This window comes from Dermacentor silvarum, chromosome 11 (assembly GCF_013339745.2).
Source record: "Dermacentor silvarum isolate Dsil-2018 chromosome 11, BIME_Dsil_1.4, whole genome shotgun sequence".
Classification (NCBI taxonomy): Eukaryota; Metazoa; Arthropoda; class Arachnida; order Ixodida; family Ixodidae; genus Dermacentor; species Dermacentor silvarum.
In genome coordinates, this window is record NC_051164.1 from 115716773 (window position 1) to 115744689 (window position 27917).

Consider the following 27917-nt stretch of genomic DNA (forward strand, 5'->3'; position numbering starts at 1 on the left):
AGCAACACGCAGGGTGTGGAAGACGCCCTATAGTGGGCGGTGCCCGGATTAATCGCTGCCACCTGGGATTCTTTGACGTATGTGTGTACAAGGCAGATAACACGAGCATATTTGCATTCTCTCCCCATCGGAATGCGACCGGGCAATGAAGTAGCTATCTCGAGTACAAGCTACTGACGAAGAAATGCTGGGCTCGTTGAATAAAGGCTAACAGGAATCAAACCACCCAACCCAGCGGCGTGCCGAAGCAATGGCGCTGCCGCGACTCGTGCTGCTTCTGTGGAAAGAAGTCTACGTCCGCCGGTTCCGGCGCCACCTTCTTGCCACCGTGGCGCAGATTGTCTTCGCGCTGCTCGTCCTGTGCACGCTGAGCACCGACATCTCGAACGAGCCCGCAGCGCCGGTCGGCTCCGCGAACCACCGCCGCACTCCAGGGCAGCAGTACAAGGCCCGGCGCAATCTGAAGGTATACTCGCACATCCCAGGAGGAAGTTATCGTGCGAGATCAAATTGCGGGGACACTTTACTCACAAATAAGTTATTGGTGGCGATTCACTCGCGTGTGAATTACCATCCAGTATATATTTTTTTTCTTCACTTTCTATAAACCTTGTTTACAATGTTTTTTTTTTTTTGCTTGTCATACTTACTTGCTTTAAGCTTTGCAATCATGCCGTCGTTGGCGGCAATGACTTTTTATTAGCTGAATCTTTGAGTGTCACCTGTCAATAGATGGAGCCTCCCACAGAATAAAATGACCAAATAACTTCTATTGTTAAAATGTCAACGAGACATAGCTACACGCTTCATCCACACTTTATGATTTATTCAGTCTTTGCAAGTGCCAATAAAACAAAATATATTTTTTAATGTGGGACATTTAACGGTCGTCGCCTTTACAACGCACAAACGTTTACCCGATCTAAAATTAAAACGAGCCACGAAGGCAAGTTCACAGCAAAGCTCGCGCAGAAAAATCTATACAAATGCATGCATTATCATTAATTCAAATGTTGGTTGCATCGTCCGGCCGCCCTCAATTTTGATGGGAACCGTATCCCAGGAAGTGACGAGGGTGCCGAAGCCGAAGCACCAGCCCTCGCGGTTTGAGCCCCATGCCATGCCAGAGATGACGTTCCAGCCGTGGCATCCTCTCCAGGGCTGGCACACCGGGCCGGGAGCCAAAGTCGAGAAGTTCTGCTTCGTTTCTGCGACGCCCGTTTTCGCCCCCGTCGCTCGCCACGCAGCCAAAATCCTCAACATCTCTCAGGTTTGCGAGACGTGAAAACGTGATGTGTACAATTTTCAGTTTCTTGCGTAATATTACGGAGCAGTTTATAAACTGTAGATCACCAGGTTTTACCACTAATTGTGCTACATTTTCTTTTCACACGCAATTACATGCACCGCTGCAGGTGCCTTTTATGACATTGAAGATGTCGATGTGGCTCTCAAAATGTCGCCGCGGGCATTTTTTATGCCAGGTCGAAACTTCTATGTATACTTCAACTATACCTATAAACTTTAACCTATCAAAATTGCAGTGTGCAGAAGGCAACCTGCATGTTTTGAAAGTAAGCAATGTTTGTACAGCCTCCCGCATTTTTAACTATGTCGCGCGAAAACACTATCATATGGTCGTACGTCTTCCTGAAGGGAAGATCACTTTAGACGACGCTTGCACAAGAGAGTGTGTGCACTTAAGAGTACTTCTGCCGGTCTCGCCGATTATCGCCGTTTAAAGGCGCTAAAATGACGCGTGATGGATGCTCATGTTTGCTAGGAAGCGGCCGGGTCTGCACGGTACCATCTTCGTTTGGGAAATACCCTTGATTAGTATTGAAGACTGTATAAAACATTTCGTTCATACTTTATGGATATATTTATGAATGCAGCATTAGTATTCAGGCCATACATTCCAAATTTAAGCTTCTATAAGCATTAGAAAACCAACGAAGAGCCTCCGGTAAGGCTGCTGGACGGTCCAGTACCTGCGGATTTCCCTCTACCCTCGTCTTAATTACGTTGGATCGAACTGGGTAGCACCCACCCCCCCACCCCCCTCCCACACACACACACCTCCTTTTTTTCTAGCAAGTACAATTAACATTCGCATTGCTTTGCTAGACATTGCAAATATATCGCTACTTTCTTTAATCTTATCCATTATCGACGCGCTAGTGAACATCATCTCGTCTATCGCGGTCAGCAATGCTTGCGAATGGTGGCGTTGCTCTTCCGTGACACACTTGCGTGGACCCGAAGCATGCGTCCACCAAGAGTTACAAAAAATGTGGGGCCCGAGAAAAGAACAGGGTCGTTGCAGGGCAGTTGTGTGTCTCGGTGCTGCCGTACCCCGCACGTTACCGTTAACCGGCTTGAGGCAACGTTCTTGTAGGTCGTCCAGCTGAAAGGCAAGAATGAAGTGACGCCGTACTTCAACGCCCTCGACAAGCCCGCTACTGACCAGCCTTCTTCGGGACGGCTGATTGCCATCGTCTTTAACGAGGGGTCCTACCCCGTATCGCAGTCGACGTCGAGCCAAGCGGACCGAGAACTGACCAGGGGGATACTGCAAGACGGGCCCTGGGAGCTGGACTACGAGGTGAATTACGCATTTAAATATTCTTAGTCTTCACAATAAAAGAAAGGAACATATTGATTTCGGCTATACTCGTCAATTGCACTTCTTAAATATCCGCGCTCAACCGGCCGCCGCCGGAGTAGAACGCCCCCGGTGCCTTGCGCGCAATGGAAGACGGCGCGCTTCCTCACTTGCGCGCTTGATCGAGCAACCATCGTCGGCTCACCCTCGCATGCTTTCACTCGCACACAGCCTACGGCGCGCAGCCACGATGTTATCGCACTTTGACTTTATACGGAACATCACAATGACGCCGACGATGGAAGTGCACCTGGCAGTATCCAAATAATCCAAATAATAACGAATATGGAGGATTGGAAGGAATATCGACAGGAAAAAGGGCACAATATAATACTGGTACGCTGCTGTTATTGAGCGACAGTACAGCTAAAATGTAACAGCTAGTGGAATTTTACGTGCCATGACATCATTCTTGGCTACACAAAACTAAGTATTGTTGAACTGAGGAGCACTTTAACTAGATGTCAGCATTGTTAAGTCGAAGCACACCAGCTTTAGCACCTCCATCTAAAGGCCACGTGCTTAGCAGCAGGATAGCCAGTGAGGCACCGCGGCGTCTGCGCAGGTTCGCGTGAACGACGTGAAATTCGACGTGAACGTGCACTACCGGCGTTTCCTGATGCTGCCGGGGGCGCTTGACCTGCAGGCGTTTGGCGAAACGACGTACCTGCTGCCCATCCAGTACGCTGTAGAGACTGCCTTCCTCCAGGCGGTTAGCAGCGCACGAGGGAAGCCCTTTGACTACCAGGTGAGTTCCTGGGCCGAGAAGTGCTTCTTCGTGCCAAATAGCGCCAAACATGAAACCTCTGAACTGCAGCTTCCATGTTTGCTATCGAACGGACAGTAATTTTCCCGCTCATTTCATCTATGGGTAACTTAATAATTAGATAGCTTATCAAAAAAAGAAATTGGGGCAGTTTCGCACTAGTGGCGCGAAGACTGGGCAAACAACGAAGCTGGCGGCCCCACTATATATAGCTTCGTCGGGAAACGCTTCTCGTACGATCCGCACCGCAGTCTCTCGCGTTTCGCAGTCTCGCACAGAGCTAAGCGTAGACAAGTTCGTGTCGAACCCCAGTCTATCGCACACTCGGCAACTGTGTCCAAGCTCACTGTTCAGAAACTCGCGGGAAAAGCGTCCGTCGGCACCTCCCGTGACTCTCCGCACTTGCCGCTGGAAATTATCCAGGACTCACAGGCCCGGATCGTTTTGGCGACGCTTCCGGTTGCTCAAACGGATTTTCTCCCTGTCGCGGGCTCGAAACTCCGGATCTTCTGCCATTAGCTGTCGTTTAGCCGCCGCTTCGCCGGCGCGATACTCTGGATCAGCCCGAAGTCATCTCATCCGCTCTCGAGTAGCGGTGCGCTGTCTTTCGCGCCGCGCTTCCTCTTCCTCGGGAGTGACGAACTTCTGCGGTCGCCTCATTCCCCTCCGCAACGATGTCGACGCGGCGGCGACGCGGAGCTACTATATATACCCCGCGAGACCCTGACGTCACGGCTTAGCTCCGCCTCTGCACAGCTGCGGCGACCAATTCGCACGGCGTGGTGACGTCATGGCTAGGCAGAGCTAAAGGGCGTCCCACATTCAGCCTTTTCCCGGCGTTCCTGGCGTTTCATCACCCGGCGCCGCTCAGCGTCGACGCTGACGGAGGCGCCAAGCCGAAACGTCGTGCCAGACACACCAGAAATCTCGCCGCCGCCGCCGCCACCATCGCCAGAAGCGGCTCGATGAGCACCGACCAATCATTGCGAGGCCGCGGCTGCGCTGCTGGCAACTTTTGCAAGCGACTCGTCGAAGTGTCTCGTCGGCGACTATTTTTCAGGTGCTTTAGGGCCCATTCACACTTGCGACTAGGCGAGGTCGCGCGACCAAGTTAGTCGCAAAGCGATCAGTCGCAAGTAGTCGCAAATGGTCTCTTTTCTGAAAATGCGACCGTTTAGGGCCAGTCGCTCACTGCTCGATTTTTCAGTCGTGCGACCGCAGTCGCAGAACAATTGAACCAATCAGATGCGAAGGAACAGGACGTCCGTATACGCTGGCGCTTATTTTACGCGGCGATGACATTTCAAGCAGACGTGAACGACATATCGTGAGACATTTCGGTTTCGCGACTCGTCGGTCGCATTTGTCAGTGTGAACATCGTTCGTCTTGAGTAGCTTTCTGGTCGCCAGTCGCAATCGGTCGCGCGACCTCGCCTAGTCGCAAGTGTGAATGGGCCCTTAGTCGGCGAGGCGGCGCCGTCTGAGAAAGCAGCCGATCGTACCTTCGAGCACGCTGCCGCGAATGTTTTTTTTTTTTTTTTTTTTGTAGCTAGAGCTACATTGGCCGTATTTTCGCCGTTTCACTGTAGTCGGTGGCTGAGCCGCTGCCTAGCAACCGCCGCGGCGTTTGTCGGCGGCGTTGACGGCGTTGCATCGCCGGAGGAGCCGGCGTTGCATCGTATTAGAAGGGGCGGTTCGGTGGGATTCGTCGGCAGATATGGAAAGTGAGTCGGAAAGACTGAAAGAAGCCAGGCTTCGTCGTCGGAACGAATCCAAGAGGAGGCAGCGAGCCGAGGAGACGAAGGAAGTACCAGCCGCACGCCTCGAGAAGCGTCGTAAGTACGAAGCGGCCGGGCGAGTGCATTCAGATGAGGATGGTTCGTCGTCTAGTTCGGCATCTCGTGCCAGGGCCGCGGATCAACGACTGAATGAAACACCAAGCTAAACAATAACATTTACCGTACCTCTGCTACGCACATCCAGGCATAACAGAGTTAAGTCACAGCCATATTTTTTTCCTTTTTGTGTGTGTGTGCCGTAGAACTATATACAGGGCATAAAAACCTTAATCAGGAACATTTCTACTAATTCACTTGAATAACATTGCACACTACTTCTGGTTAAACCTGTCTGGTCACGTTGTGCGACGCTGGACTGGCGCTGTTTGCGTGCGTCTCGTGTGGCTGGGTGACCTCTCCGGCGTCGTTGATGCAACGACGCCGAGAGACGCAACGGCAGGAAACACCGGTAAAAAATTGCCGCGTATCTGCGTGCTTCGCTGCAAATGTCGTCGAAAGACGATAGTCTTCTGCCGGCCGTACTACATGAGTGCTGGTCTGATCCGCGGCCACCCGTGATGCAGTTCTCGTACCATTTCCGTCCTGGCATGAAGGTTTGTTTGAACAGATTTCAATTTACCGCATTATTTCATCAAGCGGCCATTTATGTTTTGCCCTGCCTCAGACAGCGCTTCCTTTATGTTGAATCGGCCGCATCTGGCTGGCATTGATAAAATTGAGGAGGCGCTGCGTGAGACATGGACGCCATCTGGCAATACATCAGGAAACGAGCTTGTGCAGAGGGTTTCCTTCCTCCATGGCAGAGGGCGCTCGTCGGCGCGCAGTCGGGGAACGTCGTTCGTCGGCGCGCATAGCATGGCATTTTCAGCGCAGCTTAAGAAACTAGGGTCTTTAGAGTTACGTATCTATGTATTTTCTATTAAAGGAACACACCTTCTAATACTTACCTAGTGAAGTTGCGCCTCAGATATGCGTAATATTTACTTTGTGATCGATAACGTTCACAAGTATGAACAGCCGTACCAGTTTAAGTAGTGTGGGCGGTAAGCAAGTGGTCCAACTTTGGCCGGGTGGCTGAATCGGGTGACAGACAGACAAACAGACAGACAGACCAAATTTTCAGCGTTTAAGTTCCCCAAGAAAGACTATCGTCTTTAAAAGACTATCGTCTTTAAAAACGCTGAATGTGAGGCGGGCCTAAAGCGAAGCGATGCGGCGCGCGCGATGACGTCATGTCTCGGCTCCCGCAGCTGTTTCGAGGCTCGGCGAGGCGTTGCTAGGCGACGCATGTGATGTCATCGCCAGGCGGATGGTTTTCTCCGCACACCTATCGGCGCTTCTACCAGCTTAAACAGCTTCGCTGTTAAAAATGAGTATCCCATCCCCTGTCAAGGAAGTGGTAGTAAGCGAAGGTTGTCGTGTGTTTCTTCGGTGTTCCTCCGAACGAATTGCACTGACGAGTTCCACGTTATGCTCAAACCACAACCGGTCACACGCACTGCAGCTGGCTCCGAAGTTCCGAGTGAGAAACCTGGCCGTCGCACCGGGGAAGTTGGCGCTAGCGTTCCTGAGCCGTGCACAACCTTTGTCGCGTTCCTGGACGGCTAGACGACGCTGACCTGTGGCCTCAACATCGCGTTCCCGCAACTTGGGGTCCGCGGCTCTTCAATGACGTTTTGCCTGGGCTTCGGAAGCCCTTACGTTATAATCGGCACGGCGACGACGACGCTTTCCCGAGTGCGTTCATTCTAGATGGAGTTCCATGAAATTAACCCATGGCCCTCAGTTCCCAGTGGCTGCGGAGCACCTGACCAAGGCGGCGGTCAGACCTGCTACGCGGCAGAGGGTGCTAAGAATCTCTGGGTCAAGGCAGGCCGCCAATGGAAACTGAACCTGGCAACGTTCAACACGCGCACCCTCTCGAGTGAAGCTAGCTTAGCAGGACTATTTGAAGAATTATCAGGAATTTCCTGGGATATTATTGGCCTTAGTGAGGTTAGAAGAACTGGTGAGGCTTACACAGTACTGACTAACGGCCACGTCCTCTGCTACAGAGGTCTTCCAGATAAGAAAGAATCCGGGGTAGGATTTCTAGTGCATAACAACGTAGCGGGCAACATTGATGAATTCTACAGCATTAATGAAAGGGTAGCAGTCGTCATAATAAAGCTGAATAGGAGGTACAAAATGAGGACCTTCATCGAGAAAGTGCAAGAATTGGGTTGAAGATGAATATGCAGAAGACAAAGATAATGTTCAATAGCCTGGCAAGGGAACAAGAATTCAGGATCGCCAGTCAGCCTCTAGAATCTGTAAAGGAATATGTTTATCTAGGTCAATTACTCACAGGGGACCCTGATCATGAGAAAGAAGTTTACAGAAGAATAAAATTGGGTTGGAGTGCATACGGCAGGCATTTCCAAATCCTGACTGGGAGCTTACCACTGTCGTTGAAAAGAAAAGTGTACAATCATTGCATTCTACCGGTGCTAACATATGGGGCAGAAACTTGGAGGTTAACAAAGAAGCTCTAGAACAAGTTAAGGACCGCACAAAGAGCAATGGAACGAAAAATCTTAGGAGTAACGTTAAGAGACAGGAAGAGAGCGGTGTGGATCAGAGAACAAACGGGGGTAGACGATATTCTAGTTGACATTAAGCGGAAGAAATGGAGCTGGGCAGGCCATGTAATGCGTAGGATGGATAATCGGTGGACCATTAGGGTTACAGAATGGATACCAAGAGAAGGGAAGCGCAGTCGAGGACGGCAGAAAGTCAGGTGGGATGATGAGGTTAGGAAATTCGCAGGCGCAAGTTGGAATACGCTAGCGCAAGACAGGGGTAATTGGAGATCGCAGGGAGAGGCCTTCGTCCTGCAGTGGACATAAATACAGGCTGATGATGATGAAATCTGTCCGTTACGTAAGACAATGAATGGTTCATACCCCCTTAAGCAAGGGATCATACCCCCGTAAACGCTGCCTCCCCAATACGACGACAGAAGTGAAATTCTACGCTGGAATGATTAGCGGCAACGCAGCCAGTGCTTGCCGACCACCTGTGCATATAAAACCGCGCCTTTAAAGGAGCGTATGTTGAACCGACAGTGGCGGAATCGGTTAGCGTTGTGGTCTCGCACCCCGGATGTCGGTGGTTCGAATCCGCATCCCGACGAGCAAGTTTAACAGCCGAGCTGTTTAAGCCGACCGTCAGTGTGTCGCGAACAAAACCTCGCTGAGCGATGACATCACCTGGGTTGCCGAGCAACCACCTCGCGTAGCGGCGTGTGCTTCGCATCCTCTCCGTGCTGGGCACATGTTGCCTTGACATGGGACGTTAAAGAGAGGGAAGGAGAGCATGCGCGTGGCGCGCGCTATGCTTGGGAGATACAAAGAAAATGAGAGAGCAAGAAATTGTAGCAGCACCAACGAGGCAATGCGCAGAGCTGCAGCCGACGCCGTCCGCGTTTCCCCGCGTTCGCGCTGAACGCGCGCGGTGTCCGTGACTGCAGCAGGCGGCTCTGGCAGCGGCTCGGCAGGCTTCGACTAGCCACGCCCCGGCAAGTGTGGAGGCGCAGCTTGGCCGTGACGTCCCCGGGGAGATAACGCTCAGAGCCGCCGCGACGGTGGCACATCTCTCGTTGACTCTGTGGCGAGCACATGTAGCCTTGACATGGGACGATAAAAGAAGATACGGACAACTGAAGAAGCCGCTCATCTTGAAGCGCGTCACGCGGCCAAGTGAGAATCTACGCGTCGGCGGCGAGCCGATTCTGAATACCGCGCCTAGCAGCACTTAGCATTTCCTATCAAAGCTTAGCCAAGCCTAGTAAGTCCTGGAAGAAGCTAGGTCGATCACCATTTCCGCTGTTTACTCCAGCCTTGCACCACACTAGTGCAAGCTGCCCACATTTTTTTTCGCGCGGCTTGGGTTTTTTCGTACACCGACAACAGCGACACGAGTGAGAGCGTTTTGCGGTCACACCTACAACGGCACCGATACTTATGAGGCAATACAAGCATCGCTTGAAAAAGTAGAAGCGCCGCGTGGTTATACGTGCAGCGTTCAAAAGAGCCCCATGGTACCCCCGCTTCTTCGCGATGTTTGTTATATCGTCACTTCAGTCGCATACAAGCCTTTCTCGAAAAAAAATGTGAATTATTCAATTTTAGCTAATCAAGCCATCGACATCAAAACCTTGCACTCGGCCGGGCAATTAACGCTTGAAATAGCGAAGCTGGGCCATTGTAGCTGGGCCATTGTAGCTGGGCCCAGCATTTTCCGGAAGTGCGCGCGAACTTTTCATCTTATTACGCATGATGATGATAATTTCTTTTCACGCGTCTCGTACTTACGGCCATCACTGTACGTTGCATAGTGCAGCTTGCAACACCGACACCGCGTTCCAATGCCGACACCACGTTCCAGGAGACCCGCTCCGTGAATGCGTCTCTCTCTCTCTGTCTCTCGCTCTCATAGCGCGCAAAACCTCTTCACCTCGCAGAGCACGAGCGTACGAACGCGCGAGCTGTACGAACGCGTGAGCTGTAGACGAAGACGACAACGCTCAACACAATCCTATGGTTCGCATAAAAGCGTGTTCTGCAAGCGTGCTCAGGGAATTTTAAAATGAAAACCCCTGGCCGCAGTGGCAATTTGACCACTTGAGCGATCTGGCGCATTGTCTATTGTTGTGTGCCCATTTGTTGTACTGTGTCGAAGCCCGGCAATAAAGAAAAAGAAAAGGCTGTATAGCTTAGTGGTTAGGACGTTCGCCTTCAGACGCGGGTTCGAATCCCGCCTCGGCAAGAAAGTTTATTTTATTTTCTGCCTTGATAGTTTCTTGATACGCACCACAAATTACCGCTGCCTTAAACAGCTTCGCTGTTAAAAGTTTAGGGCATTAGAAATACGCGAGGTCCAATTGCGCAAAGGTTATAAACGGTTTCGCGCGCGCCATAACAGCAGCGAGTGTGCAGCCCCCAAGAAACTACCGGTCACGTGCCTTATCAGTCCGCTATGCGGGAACAAGAAGGGTGTTTTCAAATTGTTTCAACGTACGGAAAGTCTTTTTACGTTTGCAAATAAAAGAATGGCACATAGTGCATCAAGACTAAAACTTACATTTTGTTTTCGTTAAACTTACTGGGAACTACTTTTGTAAAATTGTGGTTATGTAGAGGGTAAAAGTGTTGCAGATCTGCTGGCTTATCTTTTAACGCACTACTGCTTCTTTGCCAGTTCGATTTAGCAGCTGTGTCAGTGGGCAAAACTGGAAGCCCTTCAGGGCATATGTTTGTAATCAGTGAAAAGGTCTGTACAAATGGGTCTCGCGTGTCTAATTGCGCTATGAGATGCTGGTAAGTACAGCGCAAATTAAAAACGATGTGCACCTGTGAGCATAAGTATACGGACCACAGGATCGCCGAAAAAGCAATTTCTTCGTAATTAACACGTGCGAACGGAAATTCATGAGTGCACTAGAAAATTCGTAATGCCAAGTTTGGACCAGTCTTTAATTTCAAGTTGCATTCAGACAGAAGAGAAAATGGGTGTTATCGCGCAATCCCTGGTCCGCATACTTTTTCTCACGGGTTTTCTAATATACCTTCAGGTATCGTGCATGTTATACCCCAACACGGTCTGCTGCCACAAAGATTATGGCCACATTTTTTTTAACAATCGTATGAATTTCAATGGCGGTATCGAGGACCAAGGTTCTTGTTGCCTTCAACGATGATACACCCCCTCCCAAACACGACGGAACATCCGGCGTTATTATTCTGCAGCCATGTATTTGTGAAAGGCAGTGACGTGCAGCCGCGATCATCCACAATAATCTAAAGCCTCGCGCGCAGAAGTAATGATGGGCGCCGTATCGCTGGTGTCATCGGGGACGTGCGATGTACTTGCGTCGCTGATTGAAGCCTCTCATGTGTCAGTTTTCGACTCTTCATCTCACCGGTCATCGGCGTCTGCAGGTCCTGCTGCACCGGTTCCCGTACCCGAGCTTCTACCCGGAGAATTTCCCGACAACATACGCGCGTGTGGTGATCCGGTTCGCCATCGCTTTCTGGCTGCCTTTCACTCTGTTCGTCGTCCAGATCGTCGACGAGAGGGTGCGCTCACTGCAGGAGTTTAACCGCGCTACCGTGTGTCCGCGTCTTTGTGCACCTGACGATGCAAAGGCGAGGCCAACCATACAATACACGTGCATCGACATGCGCTTATTTTCCGGTTGAGTAAGCGACAGCCCCGATCCTCCTGATGTGCTACTCTCTCTCCGCTCAATCTGTGAGCTGTCAACTGAACCTCAGATTTAGAGGGAAGCTAGCGAGCAGCCCCACCAACTTAACAATCATACCGTCGCCATTGCGCTTTTTGTAATTTTCAGCCTACATCGCGGCTTCGGGCTTCCAGGCATCGTCCTATGCCACGAAAGCATGAAAGGTTCATGGCATAAAATTGTGCGTCTTGCATTCACGGTCTGAGGCGCCCGAGTTGTTGCACCACAGGCACAATATCTGCGTAGCGTGTCACATTCTTTAAGAGCACATCGTGGTAATTTCTATGCGACCTGCCGCGCCCGCTCTCGCCCGTAACAAGCCGAGCCTGTTTCAGGTTATTTTCATTCCGCCGGTGAGTGGAATCCTCAATGCGACACGCCAGCGTTTGCATGCTCCGCGCAAGGCGACCGCGCCACCACCGCTCTGCTCGACGGAACCCAGTCTCGAACTACCGTCGCCTGTCGCATCAATGCGATTCGGTTTCCTATAGCGCATTGCCACCGTTTACGTGAATGTGATGCCCTAGACATGCAATGTGATGTGCCGCTTGTAGCATTCGTGTAAACGCTGCTAAGGGCGAACTGCGTAGGTCTGTGTGGATCCATTGTTAGGAACTCGCAGTATGCAACACTCACGTCGCGCAGATTGAAATCACCTCGCGTCCTTTCATGCCGTTTCCGCCCGAGAGGGAGAGCTGCAACGCGTGCATCTCTGTCGTGGAAGTTTACCGCTGCAGTACGGAAGGTGTGTAACATGTGGGAGATCGTTCAGGACAGAAGACAGTGCCAGAGCAAGGCGAGCGCAGAGACCTCTATAACAAGAATGGGCATTCACAGCAGGGCCGTTTTAGTGCGATTCATTCTTAAAGGTACAGCCTCCTGCATTTTTAGCTATATCGCGCGAGAACACTATAATATGGTAGTACGTCGTCCTAGAAGGGAACATCGCATTAGACGACGCTTGCACAGGAGAGTGCTTAGTGCACTTGAGAGTGCACTTTCCTTCCTTCCTTCCTTCCTTCCTTCCTTCCTTCCTTCCTTCCTTCTTCCTTCCTTACTTCCTTCCTTACTTCCTCACTTCCTTACTTCCACACTTTCTTCCTTCCTTACTTCCTCACTTCCTTACTTCCTCACTTCCTTACTTCCACACTTCCTTCCTTCCTTTCTTCCTTCCTTACTTCCTTCCTTACTTCCTTACTTCCACACTTCCTTCCTTCCTTCCTTCCTCACTTCCTTCCTTCCTTCCTTACTTCCTCACTTCCTTACTTCCACACTTCCTTCCTTCCTTTCTTCCTTCCTTACTTTCCTTCCTTACTTCCACACTTCCTTCCTTCCTTACTTCCTTCCTTCCTCACTTCCTTACTTCCTCACTTCCTTACTTCCACACTTCCTTCCTTCCTTTCTTCCTTCCTTACTTCCTTCCTCACTTCCTTACTTCCTCACTTCCTTACTTCCACACTTCCTTCCTTCCTTTCTTCCTTCCTTACTTCCTCACTTCCTTACTTCCACACTTCCTTCCTTTCTTCCTTACTTCCTTCCTTACTTCCTCCTTCCTCACTTCCACACTTCCTTCCTTCCTTTCTTCCTTCCTTACTTCCTTCCTTACTTCCTCACTTCCTTACTTCCACACTTCCTTCCTTTCTTCCTTCCTTACTTCCTTCCTTACTTCCTCACTTCCTTACTTCCACACTTCCTTCCTTCCTTTCTTCCTTCCTTCCTTACTTCCTCACTTCCTTACTTCCACACTTCCTTCTTCCTTCTTCTTCCTTCTACTTCCTCACTTCGTACTTCCACACTCTTCCTCCTTTCTTCTTACTTCCTTACTTCCTTCCTTCCTCACTTCCTTACTTCCACACTTCCTTCCTTCCTTCCTTTCTTCCTTCCTTACTTCCACACTTCCTTCCTTTCTTCCTTACTTCCTTCCTTAATTCCTTCCTTCCTCACTTCCTCACTTCCTTACTTCCACACTTCCTTCCTTCCTTCCTTTCTTCCTTCCTTACTTCCTTCCTTGCTTCCTTTCTTCCTTCCTTTCTTCCTTACTTTCTTCCTTCCTTACTTCCTTCCTTACTTCCTCACTTCCTTCCTTCCTTACTTCCTTCCTTACTTCCTCACTTCCTTACTTCCACACTTCCTTCCTTCCTTCCTTCCTTGGTAGTACATGGTCCAATGCTTAAAGTATCAGGCTCAAAGAACAGGCTTCCAAACCAACCGTTGGACCAACTTGGGTCAGTGCATAGGTGTGTAGCATGTGTCGCCACTGTTCAGCGAACATCTTCCACGCCGACATAGTTCACGTGGGATGCGGATCTGGGTATGTGCCATTGGGTAGGCGCCACTTTTCAATAAACCTATTTGGAGCCAACTCGGGTCACGGAGTATGTACCAGCAGCTGTGTGCATCTATTCAGTGGATCTCTTTGACGCCTACTTGGTTCTCGATTACCTGATTGATGACATGGATATGCTCCATCGTAGAATATCCCTTCCTGAAGCCAGCCTGTTCTCTTGGTTTACTGGTCAAGCGTTGCCCTGATAGTATTGGAAATTATCTTGGTGAATATTTCATACAATACTGAAAGCAATCTAATCGGTCTATAGTTCTTCAATTCTTTAACGTTTCCCTTCTTATGCATTAGTATAATGTTGGCGTTCTTCCAGCTCTCTGGTACACTTGAAGTCGTGAGGCATTGCGTATGAAGGGCCGCAAGCTTTTCAAGCATGATATCTCCTCCATCTTTGATTAAACCGACCGTTATTCCATCTTCTCCGGCAGCTTTCCGCCCTGGTCATGTTTTGCAAGGCCCTTCTAACTTCATCGCTAGTTATAGAAGGAGCCTCTGTATCCTGTTCATCACTACTTCGAATGAAAGTAGCTTGGCTGCTCTGGGCACTGTGCAGGTCATTATAGAATTGTTCCGCTCCTTTACTATGTCATCGAAATTACTTATGATATTACCCTGCTTATCTTTCAGTGCATACATTATGCCTTGTCCTACGCCAAGTTTTCTTCTTACTGATTTTATGCTGCGTCCGTATTTTACTGCTTCCTCTATCTTTTCTACGTTATAATTTGGTTTGGACCATAGGCTAGTGAGGTCTAGGATTTATCTCAGTTTGAAGAGAGCAAAATAATCTAGACATGAAGAAACAGGCCACCCTAGAGGCAGTAAGGGTAAAAGCAGACCAATTCAGGCTGGTGCTCGCAAACAAATACGCAGCTTTAGAACAGGAAGGTGAAGACAACATAGAGGTAATGAATGAAACCATAACTATAGGCTGATCTCAGAAGCTCCAATTGAAGTGGGAGGTAAGGCACCAAGGCAACCAGTAGGTAAGCTATGCCAAGTAACAACGGACCTAATAAAGAAACGACAAAACGTGAAAGTGGTAAGCTCAAGAGATCGGATAGAATTCCCTGAACTGTCAAAACTGATGAACACGAAGAAAGTAAGGGATATTCGAAATTATAACGTAGATAAGATTGAGGAAGCAGTAAAATATGGACGCAGCATGAAATCAGTGAAAAGATATTTTGGCATAGGACAAGGCAAGATGTATGCACTGAAAGATAAGCAGGGTAGTATCATTAGCAATTTCGATGACATAGTAAAAGCAGCGGAGGAATCCTATACTGACCTGTACAGTGCTCACAGCAGCCAAGCTACTTTCATTCGAAGTAGTGATGAACAGGATACACAGGGTCCTTCTATAACTAGCGATAAAGTTAGAAGGGTTTTGCAAGACATGACCAGGGTAAAAGCTGCCATAGAATATGGAATTACAGTCGATTTAATCGAATATGGAGGAGATATCATGCTTGAAAAGCTTGCGGCCCTTCATACGCAATGCCTCACAACTTCAAGTGTACCAGAGAGCTGGAAGAACGCCAACATTATACTAATCCATAAGAAGGGAGACGTTAAAGAATTGAAGAGTTAGACTCATTAGCTTGCTCTCAGTATTGTATAAAATATACACCCAGATAATTTCCAATAGAATCAGGGCAACACTTGACTTCAGTCAACCAAGAGAACAGGCTGGCTTCAGGAAGGGATATTCTACGATGGATATTATCCATGTCATCAATCAGGTAATCGAGAAATCTGCGGAGTACAATCAACCTCTCTATGCTGCTTTCATAGATTATTAAAATGCATTTGATTCAGTAGAGATACCAGCAGTCATAGAGGCATTGCGTAATCAAGGAATACAGGAGGCATACCTGAATGCCTTGGCAAATGTCTACAAAGATTACACAGCTACTTTGGTTCTCCACAAGAAAAGTAGAAAGTTACCTATCAAGAAAGGGGTCAGGCAAGGATACACAATCTCTCCAATGCTATTCACTGCATGCTTAGAAGAAATATTCAAGCTCTTAGACTGGGAAGACCTAGGAGTGAGAATCAACGGCGAAAATCTCAGCAACGTTCGGTTTGCAGATGACATTGTCCTATTCAGCAACAATGGGGATGAATTACAACAAATGATTGAGGACCTTAACCAAGAAAGTGTAAGAATTGGGTTGAGGATTATTATGCAGAAGACAAAGATAATATTCAGTAGCCTGGCAATGCGACAACAAAAATTTGGCATCGCCAGTCATCCTCTAGAGTCTGTGAAGGAGTACGTTTGTTTATCTAGGTCAATTACTCACAGGGGACCCTGATCATGAGAAGGAATTTTATAGAATAAAATTGGGTTGGAGTGCTTACAGCAGGCATCGCCAAATCCTGACTGGGAGCTTACCACTGTCGTTGAAAAGAAAAGTGTACAATCATTGCATACTACCGGTGCTAACATATGGGGCAGAAACCTGGAGGTTAGCAAAGAATCTCGAGAACAAGTTCAGGACCGCACAAAGAGTGATGGAACGAAAAATGTTAGGTCTAACGTTAAGAGACATGAAGAGAGCGGTGTGGATCAGAGAGCAAACGGGGATAGTCGATATTCTAGTTGACATTAGCAGGAAAAAATTTGAGCTGGGCAGGCCATGTAATGTGTAGGATGGATAACCGGTGTGCCATTAGAGTTACAGAATGGATACCAAGAGAAGGGAAGCGCAGTCGCGGACGGCAGAAAACTAGGTGGGGTGATGAAGTTAGGAAATTGCAGGCTCAAGTTGGAATCAGCTAGCGCATGACAGGGGTAGTTGGAGATCGCAGGGAGAGGCCTTCGTCCTGCAGTGGTCATAAATATAGGCTGGTGATGACGATGATGATGATATATTTAAAATTTCTGCGCTGCTTGGATGGTAGCCAACACGCGTCGTATAATATTCAGGCAAACTTGTCCCAGTGTTTATTCCCACATGCGCCACGCGCCGCTGAGTGACTCGGCGTGTTCAGTGGGAAGGGCGAAAGAGCAGTCCGGCTGCATACGCACCTCGTACTACACATACGCGTCTCCATGTCTCTTTGGCGGCAGTATGATGTGTCGATACATTACGTGTTCTGCCGGAATTTTGTTGTATCTATTCTTCCTCATTTTTTATTCTTTTCTTCTTATTATTGTTTTTCTCTCTTTTTTTGCCTTCATCATTGAGGCCCACGAAGCCGCGCCACCGCCAGCGGCGGATCGACCGCCTAGTGAGACATAATAATAAAAGAACAGATTTAATCCGTTCACTACGCAGGCTCCATGCGATTCGAATGAGGCGATCCGCTGGCGCACGTGTGCATGAGATCTGCTGCTGCATTCATGGTGCTACGTGTCCTTCAACAGGCAGGTTTCCGGACTACTTTCGGCTGCACAGAGCGGCACTTGAATCCACGATTACTGACCGGTCAGCGTATTATCCGCCGATTTCGACAATTTAGTATATATAGCGGACTAAACGTAGTATTTAGGGGGTTCTTGTAGGGCATGCAACACGACCCGACAGAAAGCGGCTGCAGTGACGCCTTTTCAGCGTATTTATGGTAATGTGGCTGGTGAAGAGAGATCTTTGGACCCATAACTCTCGGAGGGTCGACATTTGGCATCACCTATACAAATTGTCGCTGTATTTAACGGGCAGCTGACAAAGGAAGTTGGCCGCAATAGAGCGTATAAGCGTCGTCCTCGAGTAGCATGGTGCTATAATGCAACTAGTCTTTTTTTTTTTTTTTCAAAATATGAGACGTGCTGAAAGTGTTGCACACATCATCCGCGTGCATAAAGGCCGTTTATGGTGTTAGGACAGAATAAAACGCAATTATTTACGGCATCAAGGGTATCGCGTTGTCCTCAAAGTTTAGATGTAGTGCACCACAGGACGTTCTCGTCGGCCACTGCCAGGAATGTCCAGCCGCAATAGACACGTGCTTGCATCGGTCGGCTCGCGTTGTTGACCTATGTTGAAAACTAGCCACGTGCTTGTCGCCGCCGCAAGATGCTGTGCCGCTCGTCTTTCTCTTTGTGTGAAAGGGCACACGTCCTCGTGCGCAGGCAAGTGGCATGCAGGAGCTGATGCGCGTCTACGGTGTGGGCGATGCGCTGTTCTGGTTCTCGCATTACCTGAGCCTGCAGACGTTCGTTGCCGTGCTGGGCGCGTTCGCGCTGTCCCTGTTCTACGGCATTCTGTCGGACGACGCCGGCAACCCGTTCATCGTCGCCACCAACCCGGCGCTGGTCTACCTCGTCTTACTTAGCTTCGGCAGCGCCCTCGCCGTGCAGGCCATGTTCGTTGCGCTCTTCTTCAATAGCAGTGAGCGGTGCACATCTTCCATTTGCGAGATAGCAGCCAAACGGGATGGAATAGGCCTTTCAAAGGCCTATAGGATGCATGCGTAGATGTCCCTGTGCACACAACAGCGTGTCTACCGTGACGACACATGTGCACGAAAGCCAGTTCGACATTGCCATGTACGGACACAAACAAGCAAGGTTTAAACCCCCATGCCCTACTCAGGCCATAGAGCCATGCCTTCTCTAAATGAAAGTTTCATTCAGTCATTAATTCATGCTTCCATCCATTCAGTCGGTCCGTTTGAAACAGATAATATTCGAAAAGCCTAAAAAATTGTCGCTTTATTGCGTAGCAACTTCGGCGAAACCATTCTTTTATTTTGTTGTCGTCCATAACACATCAATTAGTTTCCATTGCATAAAGAACACTTTTCAAGGAGTGGCCAATCAGTTCCGCGTAAGCCCACTAGGTGGAGGAAGGTTTATGAACGGGAAGCTTGTCATCCACCCGACCGTATAGTACGAAGCCATACAAAGGAAATCCATACGGGTATCTCCGAAAGCTTCGCAGTTCAAGAAAGACAAAGCTACAAAGGAAACCCCGTATAAGTTTATCTTTGTGCCACAGTTGAGTGAAAATTTTCTTTCACATTTTAAAGGAGATGCCAGCGTGAGCAAGCACATAGATCTGTGTTTGCGCACGCTGGTATTTTCCTCTAAAAGTGTATTTCTCTTCTCTTAACGCTTGTTCCATATAGTGACGCTGTTTCCTGCCCGGTCGTTTTATCACGTGGTTTCGCCTATTTTCCACCACAAGAAGTATATGAACCATCTAGCCGCACAATGGTGCCTCGTGTGCAGCCCGGCTGGCCTGCCTGCTGTCGTCGGTGCACTGGTGCCTGAACCTGACGCTGCCGTACGTGTTCCTGCAGAACCCGTTAGGCTTCGGCTACTACCTCATCTCGAGGCAGGGCAAGCTGCTCTCCTCCGTCTTTCCTGGCATGTTCCTTCACTGGTGCTGGATGCTCATCGAGCGCCTCGAGAGATTCCGTGAGCGCAGGCCTTTTCAGCAGCGTTGTATATACAAGGCGGTCATGTTGTGCCTATCACTTGCAGTGGCAACTGAGGCCAACGCCAGACTACTTGATTTACCGTAAATGAAAGGCTGGACTTAGAGCGGAGGGAAGGCTCTGGAGTGTTTCAACCTTCTGCGTTTCAGTGAACCTCTTACCTTCCGCTAGGTCGTATGAGACTGCGTCAATTATGTAAGAATGCAGGCATGTATTGTAGCTTTTGTTGCGTGATAGCTGAACACAATCGAATCGCCTCAGCGGCGTAAAAGAAAAACGGAATGTGCGGAACGAGACTAAACAGTCAACAAACACAGCCACGTTGTCCTACGTGGGCCAAGTGGGGCAGCTGAGTGAGTAGATTCATTGTGCTTGCAGCACAAAAGGTGTCGTATACATGCATCTGTCTTGTGAGCGCGCGTCCCTTTTTGCGGTGCAAGCATTTATCTGCACATTTGCTACCTAGTCCATGCATATAGTTTATAAACGTGCTCTAGAAAATGGTTAATTAAAAATGTAAGATCACAAAGTACATAGAATGTCTATATACATAATTCTACTGACGCATTTGTAGAGGTTGCCCACAGGCACTCTCCAGAATTTCTACTGGTTATGTTAGACTTTCAACTTATAGGCAAAATAATTTTTAAGCATGTTCTGGTCAGGTATGGCACACCCTGAACGTCGTGCACCGGGCCAGATCCAGCGCGTTTACAATGCCACGACGTCAACAAACGGCTGTGCAGTTGAGGGGAGTTGAAATTGCATCTTCGAGGGCGTGTATATTGTACGATGCCTTTGTCACCCGCCCACCTATTTCTTTCTCATTGCGCTGTTCGTACGTGTGGTCGCAGAGGGCCAGGGAGCGCTCGATATTTTCGTCAGCGCCGAGCGGGTCCCGGACAACGTCACTGTAGCCCAGCTCATCGCCGTAAGCGCTGCTTCGAGCCTGCTGCTGGCGTTCCTCACGTGGTACATCGACAACGTCACCACGTGCAACGAACACAAAATAGCGAAGCCGTACGCATTCCTGCTAACGGTAGGCGGAAGCCGTGCGCACATTTGCATATCTCAAATCAGGCACAACGCCTTACAACGTTTTGCAGCGATTATCCACCCCATGCATTGTTTTAATCTTAGAGCAGAAAATTGCTGATACGTTGGCAACAGCATGGACGGATGCATGGCGTTTTACGCTATGCACATAAGCGATGCACCATGCGGTTCTCTTGATTTTTTTTTCTTTCCGCTTTTGTCACACAAAATAGGAATCATTATCTCTGAGGAAATTTTGTCAGCTGTGCCTGGCGCTTTCTTCTCAGGAACACTGCACATGTTTAAATTTCCCATAGTCCTGACATGAAATCGCTGGACATGCAGCGGTAAAAAAACATGGAATCGGCGTCAAGATTTGAATTGAAATCTGGAGTTTTTAATTGAAATCTGTATCTGGAGCGTCAAGAATGACGTTGTTGAGATACAAAAGTACGCGCCGGAAAAACTCGCTATGCAAACTATACACATACATCAAGAACGACAGCTGAGCGCGAATGTCTAAGGCCTCCGGTGATTTCTAAATGCCGAATTTTATTTATCAGATAACTGAGGAAGGTTACGCTGATTAAGGAGGCTCGCCGCCGGCTGATTGTCTCCTGCATGTGATAATACGTTTACGAACAGGACCTGTAGTGACGACTGGAGTGGCACGTTAGGGGACGTCCGCTCGATTGCGTCAGCTCACACCTCCAAGATTGCCGCCCTCGGGGCTCCACCGGGCTGCGCATCATACTATCTGCCAAGTTTTAACTCTCGTCCGCCTGTGTTGTTATCGTTAAAACGTTTAAAAAAAATACACACAAAAAGTTTTCGCCCCAGGAAGTGGATCCATCAGGACGCGGGGAGGGAAAAAGGAGGAGGTTAGTTCAGATATTATTGATAATTTTTGAATCTTGTAGAAATTGAAGGGATGACTGGAATATGAGGCGCCGTCTATCGGGGGGACCAGTGGGAAGGCGTCAGGCGTCCAGATCCTGCGGCCTCAGAGTAGAGGGTAGGGTGGCTATCGCTCTTCTCCGGTGCTCGGCGAGAAGAGTGATAGCCACCCTACTCGGCGAGTGGCAGATTGCCAGGTCTGGGCCGGTATTTTGTAGCGATGCGTTATGCTTTATTCTATGATAGTCTTATCATCCACCGCTCACGGCCGGCCAATCTCGTTGATAACGTGAGTGGATTGTCGCTCTACCAAGCGCGAAAAGCGCGAAAATGCATTAGCATAGGAAAGGCATTGCTACAAAATACCAGCCCTGGAGGCGCATCCTGGCGCGGCGGGCTGGTGTCACTGCTGTCTCAGTGACGATGCGTCGCAGGTGTGTGTGGCTTCAGCACGGGTAAACTTCCCCGGCAGCGGCGTAAGATATTCCGGGAGGATGTTACGCAGCGCGGAGCCTCCTTCGCCTCTGCCAGGACTGTGTCCGGGTCGTTGGGGTCGTCAGGCACTTGTGGCCGCGTCTCTGATGAGCAGGAAAGGAGCTCCCTTGCCAGAGAGTCGGCCATTCGGTTGCCAGCGACCCCATCGTGACCTGGTACCCATGCGAGGTGGACAGTGTGGCCAGCCTCGTCGGCGATTCGCATCGCCCGGTGTATCGAGTGAACAGCATCAATGCGCGCGTCCAGCCGGGCGCAGGCCTTTATGGAGGCCTGCGAGTCTGTGTAAAAAGAGTGTGAGGAGCGAATATCGCAGCCAGTACCGCCGTTAATGGGTCGTTGCAGGTATGATGACAGGAGGAGTAGGCCGTGGTAGGGCGTGGGCAATAGCTATGGCCGAAGCTTCGTCACTGTGAAGATAGCACATACAACTGGTCGTTTTAAGTGATCTGGCAGAGCTATATAGGAAAGCCGCGAAATACAGCAGTATTGAAGAATTAGCAGGTATACAGTATAGCGACAATGGATTAGTTTCCGCCCTTAGAGCTTGTTTATGCTTGCACTAAAGCACAGCTGCTGTCTTGTATTGTCTTTAGCGCTCTGACTCGACCGGTCGAATATGTCGTCAAGCACTTCGCCCCTGCACACACCGGACGGACGAGTTGATTAAGCGCTGGAAGACGCACGGGGTTAAGTGCATATCGTCACCGTGCAACGTATTTTACCGCATACAGGATATCTCGCCAGCTGACGCTGTCAAGGTGCAGACCCTGCCTGTTAACCTCATGGTACGCGCGTGACAGGGGACGTACTGGAGACCACCGGTGGCCTCCGGCGCACCAGAGCGCGCTCCCACTGCAAGTTCTAAACACCTCGAGGAGGAGCCGGCCAACGCCCAGCCCATAGTGTGCATCAAGGGAGTGTCCAAGGTGCGTATAGGGTCCTCCTTCTCGCCCGCCACTTCGTAAAGGGTGGCGCGTTAGAGTGTACTAGAACTATATATTCTGGTACACTCTAACCGCGTCGTCTGCTACGGCGGGCGCCATGCCTGTACCTATAGCGCGGGGACGCGAGACGGTCTTTCTGTATATACAGCTAGGACGATCAGAGGCTTTTTATTCATTTATGCCTCACAAAGCAAATGTATATACAGAGGTTCGTGCAAGGAATGGCCGCGCTGAAGCGTTCCCAGAAGGGTTACTGCGTGACCTTGGCAATTGGAAGTTACTTGCTTACCCTTTTCTTTTTCTTTCTTTCTTTCTTTCTTTCTTTCTTTCTTTCTTTCTTTCTTTCTTTCTTTCTTTCTTTCTTTTAAGCTCGTACACGTACCGCTCAAACAACTTCGTATGGGGAGCTGACGCATCAAAAATCGCGTTCTCTTGTAAAGGTGTGAACTGAAATTATAGACCACATCTGCTTCTGATTTCCGCACGTAGTTTTTTGAAATGAAAATACTAAATAGTCAAACATGTTTGCAGGGTAATTTAGATCGCTTCATGCGGTTCGAAAGTTATACCTCTGTCACAGGAGCACGCAAAAACTGTTTTACGCAAGCGGTCTTTTACCAAGTTGAAAGACTTTTGAATGAACAGGTGTTGCGCAGCAGACACACGGCGCCGACGATCTCCTTTTAGTGTTTCCTTCTGGACACGCTATCGAAATCGTGGCGCTAGCGTTCGAATCAATATCGGCAAAAAAAAAAAAAACTTGTGTATCTCGAAATATAAAGTGAAAACTTATTGTGTACACGTTTTTCAAATAAATTTATCATAAGAAACGTTAATATAAAGATTTATTGTAATAGCTTAAAGAGCGTCATCACGTGACATCCCCAGCCCGGTCGACCTGCTTACGGGAGCACAGAAGAAAATGAGCATTACTGGGTTTACTACACCTTCTGCGAGACATAAAATTATTTTTATAATGAGCCTTTTCGGCTGCAAAGGAGATCGGCGAACTCCTCTTACAGAACATTGGCGCTGAGCCGTGCTCCCTCAAGGGCTGCAGAAGATAGCGCCAAAATTTCCCTTTCCACACGAACCACTTACTCCAGAAAAGACTGCTTCTGAAAAAGAGATCGCTCCCTGTCGTGTGTCTGCGGGCGAAACTCTTTTTCGGGGGAAGTCTTTTTTTGCTCAAAAGACTTTCGAGTGCCCGTGTGACAGGGGTATTAGAGGTGTTACACGCTGCATGGTGCAGCGGTGAGAACAGTTGCCACCCCTTGTCATTTATTTCGGAAGTAATGCGTGAAAGTTTTGCTCCCATGCCCCCCAATCTCTCGTGCTTTCAGTTCACGCAGCCTTAGTTGAGCTGGAGGTTCTCGACAATCTCCTTGTGCTGGCGGCATGCCACCACACTTGGCTTCGGAGTCCTAGTGAGATAATTAGTCACAGTCTGCACGGCGTCGACCTCAATTTGAAGACCGTGTCAGTCCAAGCAGCAATGCCATTGAAATGCTCTTCGCATGACTTCAGCGCTTTCGTTACTTCATTGCTTGGATAATGAAGGTCGCTACCTCCCCGAATGTATTCTTTCAGGGTGGGTAGGTAGGCTTGCTCGCTGGTACTCTGCCCCAAATGTGCAGCTCTGCATGGCGCACAATGATTTATCTTTTTCACGATTCCTTCTAGAAGGAAGCCACCAATGTGGCACAACACGCCACATTCAGCTGCTGGTAATTCGTAAAAGGAATAAAATGTCTCGGGTTACGAGCGCGTGCCTGTCGTGCTTTATTTGCAGCAATAAGCACTCAGGCGTGTAAACCCACGAGCTCTTCTTCAGAGTAGGACTGGTTGTGGCTGCGGTGCAGTTTGCCATATTTCATATTTTACACCGAACTTCTTAGACTAAATAAGTGGCTGAAAAAGTGAGCTGACACCCGCAAGAGTAAACGAAAGACGCGTAAAAACGAACGCGTGCACAGAGACGAATAAGCGCAATCCCGAACCTATATGAACAACCAAATTTCGCAGCGAGCTGGAAATGTAGGCTATCTGGGAGCGCTAAAGGTAATAATCTGGGGACAAAGTTACGACTGTAGGGCGAATTACCTGTGTTGTGGAAAATTGTCAATTTCGGTAATTGCAAACTTGCTCGGACCAATTTCGGATCTTCATAGAACTGTCGCGAAAAACAACTAGGCTTGTAAGACAGAAAGCTTCTACGAATAGAGCGTATACCTTCGATAACGCGTGCTGACGAAATTAGAATTCTGTAGGGCAAGTTATGAAGCCACAAAATAGCAATATTATACTACAACACTTCAAGCGCAAAGGAACTAAAGAGTGTATCGGTTTGGTAATTTGGTGGAATGAAATGTATTTGGAAATGAAAAGTGGTTTGCAAGTGTACAGCATCGCTGAAATTCGGATTTGATTCCGCAAGTCCGACAATTTTTCGCAATGTCAACACGCGCACTAACGAAATGTAAACATTACTGTACATACACAGTTTCCCCGAATTTTATTTCGTGGTTACAGGTCGACCAGTTTTTAAAAAGAAAGAGCAGAAGATACTGTATTGCACACACACACACGAAGCGTTCGTTAGGCTGCCACTTGTGACCGTCCATATAGAAGCCTTCTTTTCCGATCTCTCAGAAATGCAAACAGTTGCCAGCCATTTCTCGAATTATTAGAGCACTGTGTGACGCAGCACCCGGTAGCCTTGCAAAACTCGCAACGCGGCAGGCAAAGCGTGCTGCTAACCACGCACGCGTGTAGAGTGGCCGTCGGAGATGAGATGGAAAATGGCGCATTGTGCCGAGAAAACTGGTTTGTCGGCATCGACCCCTCCTTCAAAGAATGTCGCCACCCTGTACGGAGGAGGTGAGGAGGTGCGCACTGAGGCACCCTAAACGTGCGGCCACCGACACGGCGTAGATTCGCATCAAATGTCTTCCCACATTATAGCTTACACATTGACGGCAACGATGATGTCATATCTGAGGAGCTGTTAGTGCTCGACCAGCTGGACAGACGCCGAACGAGAAATTAATTTTCCGTGTTTGTTCTCGCATATAGGAGGAATCGCTAAATAAATTATTGTACTGCATGGTGCGCCGTGTCAATGAAGAATGACTGGTACAGCGATGAGCACGATAAGGGCGAGCGCGCGGCCGCTGAGCACCATGCAGTGCATTCGATCAGTGCGGCCGCGCATGGTGCCTGGAATACCTCGTGTCGTCTGTTTCATTGTTCGCGCGCCGAAGCTGCGTTGCAGTGAAGAAAATCCCGCTTTCAATGCCATATCGCCGTTGTGGCGAAGCAAGCCTTGTTGTTGTGTACATATTTTAAAAGACCGACGGGTTCACCAACATGAGCCTTAATTAACTGCGTAGAACTTGGCAAACGTTTCCATCGAGGAAAAACAATTTGGACCCTTTCAGTTAGATCTAAGTGTTCACGAAAGGAACCATATACTTTACCTCAAAAGGAAACAGCTTGCAGTTTATTTGGCTAATGGTGGGGCCTGCCGTTTATACCTGCGACGCGCAAATGTTGCTTCGCAGGGGCGATGCAGCTCGTGCAACAATACTGCGAGGGACATTTTATTTAAACGACATTGGCGGGCGAACAATGAAGCATACGCCTTATTGCACTTGCGCCGACTTAATTCCATGTGTGGCCGCTCGGCGGAGCGCGGTCGTGTGTTCACCACAAAATTTATGCACAAGATGCGTATCGCATGGCATAACAAGAACTGTATTATTTGAATGATGGCACCCCCCATTTATATGGTGGAAAAAGGTTGGTTACTGCAGGAGGAAACCGAAGACAAAACTTGAATTTAGCGCTGGAACACCAGTGCCGTTATGTCAATGTGACGCCGCAGATTTGAGTGTTTTCTCATATCTGAGCTGTTTTGGAAGTCTTTGGTTCTGTTAGACGGCAAAGTAGTTCTTCTCTACCGATAAGCAACTACATCGACAGGGAGCAGACGTTGTCAAAACGTATGACGTCACGGCGAGCTCGTGCGCGAAATCCGTCTTGCGTGCTGGCTTATCAAGCTCTCAGTGTCACGGTGTGAGCTATTGCAGAACCGTGATTAACTGACACAGTTTAACTTAATATTTCGCTTTCCTTTAATGTAACGCTCTGTATCTGCCTGTCGCAGAAATATGGATTAAAGCCGGTCCTGAACGACATCAATCTCAACGTTTTTGGCAAGCAAATCACGGTGGTCTTCTCACCGCCCGACTCTGGCAAGACGACCATGATGAAGCTGATCACGGGTAATTTGTGGGGTCTCACACGGGCTCTTGGGACAAAGGAACGACAACACAGTGGTACAAACAAGCAAAGGGGCATTTATTGCGCCTTTCATACACTAATGCACGCTAGCCGAATTACTACCCATAGAACATTCACATGGGCGCTCGACAAATCAAGGAAGTCCGACTCACCGCGACCGGATAGCGAGCGAATATATTCGCCCCATGCTAGACACCAGTCGCCTAGTCGTTCACGCGTATGGTCACACGAACGGTGGCGGGTTCGAACGATCCGTGTTCGTCGATACCGGTGCCCTGCTCTTAGCCTCGCGAGACGGTCGGGCCGGCGCACGCGCGAAGCGTTCGTGCGTGTTGGTCGCCGATCCCAAGCCAAAGAGAAAGCGCCATCGACCTTTTTCTCCCATGTAAGCCCGTCGTTAGCATCGCAATGCGCCATCTCTCGCAATGCGCCGCAACCACACCGACTGCCGCCGGCGTTAGCCACGCGGTGAAGCCTTTACAGAAGCTGGACCACGGGAGCTACGCGGGGAAAACATCAGGGGACGCGTGAGAGTCGCGCATCCCCACCAATTCAATGATAAACGTGTTAGCAAGTTTACTAATGAGTAATGCAGTCTAAATTATTTGAATTCTGGGGTATTATACGTGCCAGAGCCATGATTTGATAGATAGTGGGAGACTCCTTGACCACCCTGGGTTTCTTTCACGTGCATACAAACCTAAGTAAACTTGTATCTCGCCCATGCATTGAAATGCGGCCACTGCGACCGTGACCGAATCCGCGCCCTCGACCTCAGCAGCGCAAATTCCCAGCTTATACAGTCTATCTTGCATTGCTTAAGATCTTAAACTACGCACAAAACACCTTGTTTGTGGCGCCTAGCTAAACAACCAGAGCGGGAGCAACTTGAAGCTAACGCAAGGAGTGAACGTCCGAGAAGCGTTGTGCCTGCTCGTGCCCTGGTATTGTGTCAATATCAGGGAACCGCGAACCTATTAACCTAAATAT

The 27917-nt window shown here is 49.1% G+C and overlaps 2 protein-coding genes across 2 annotated transcripts in view; both read left to right on the forward strand.

Moving 5' to 3' along the window:
* Positions 1-1076: 1076 nt before the first annotated feature.
* LOC125941472 (uncharacterized) lies at positions 1077-26900 on the forward strand. Its single transcript, XM_049658810.1, has 7 exons — positions 1077-1270; positions 2399-2605; positions 3231-3413; positions 17942-18200; positions 19043-19231; positions 22479-22604; positions 26791-26900. The coding sequence occupies exons 1-6, from the start codon at positions 1121-1123 to the stop codon at positions 22541-22543; spliced, it is 1053 nt and encodes a 350-aa protein (XP_049514767.1). The 5' UTR covers positions 1077-1120; the 3' UTR covers positions 22544-22604; positions 26791-26900.
* LOC125941356 (retinal-specific phospholipid-transporting ATPase ABCA4-like) overlaps positions 25424-27917 on the forward strand; it is a 67348-nt gene continuing 64854 nt past the window's right edge. The window contains exons 1-2 of the mRNA XM_049658417.1: positions 25424-25510; positions 26791-26908. Of these exons, the coding sequence (XP_049514374.1) occupies positions 25424-25510; positions 26791-26908 (205 nt within the window). The remainder of the gene's footprint in view (positions 25511-26790; positions 26909-27917) is intronic.

Excerpts from the sequence above, each read along its gene's own strand:
- LOC125941472 (XM_049658810.1), top strand. The coding sequence starts at position 1,121 with ATGCCAGAGATGACGTTCCAGCCGTGGCATCCTCTCCAGGGCTGGCAC. Across the intron at positions 1,271-2,398 it reads AAATCCTCAACATCTCTCAG|GTCGTCCAGCTGAAAGGCAA; the intron begins GTTTGCGAGACG and ends ACGTTCTTGTAG. Across the intron at positions 19,232-22,478 it reads CGAGCGCCTCGAGAGATTCC|GGGACGTACTGGAGACCACC; the intron begins GTGAGCGCAGGC and ends CGCGCGTGACAG.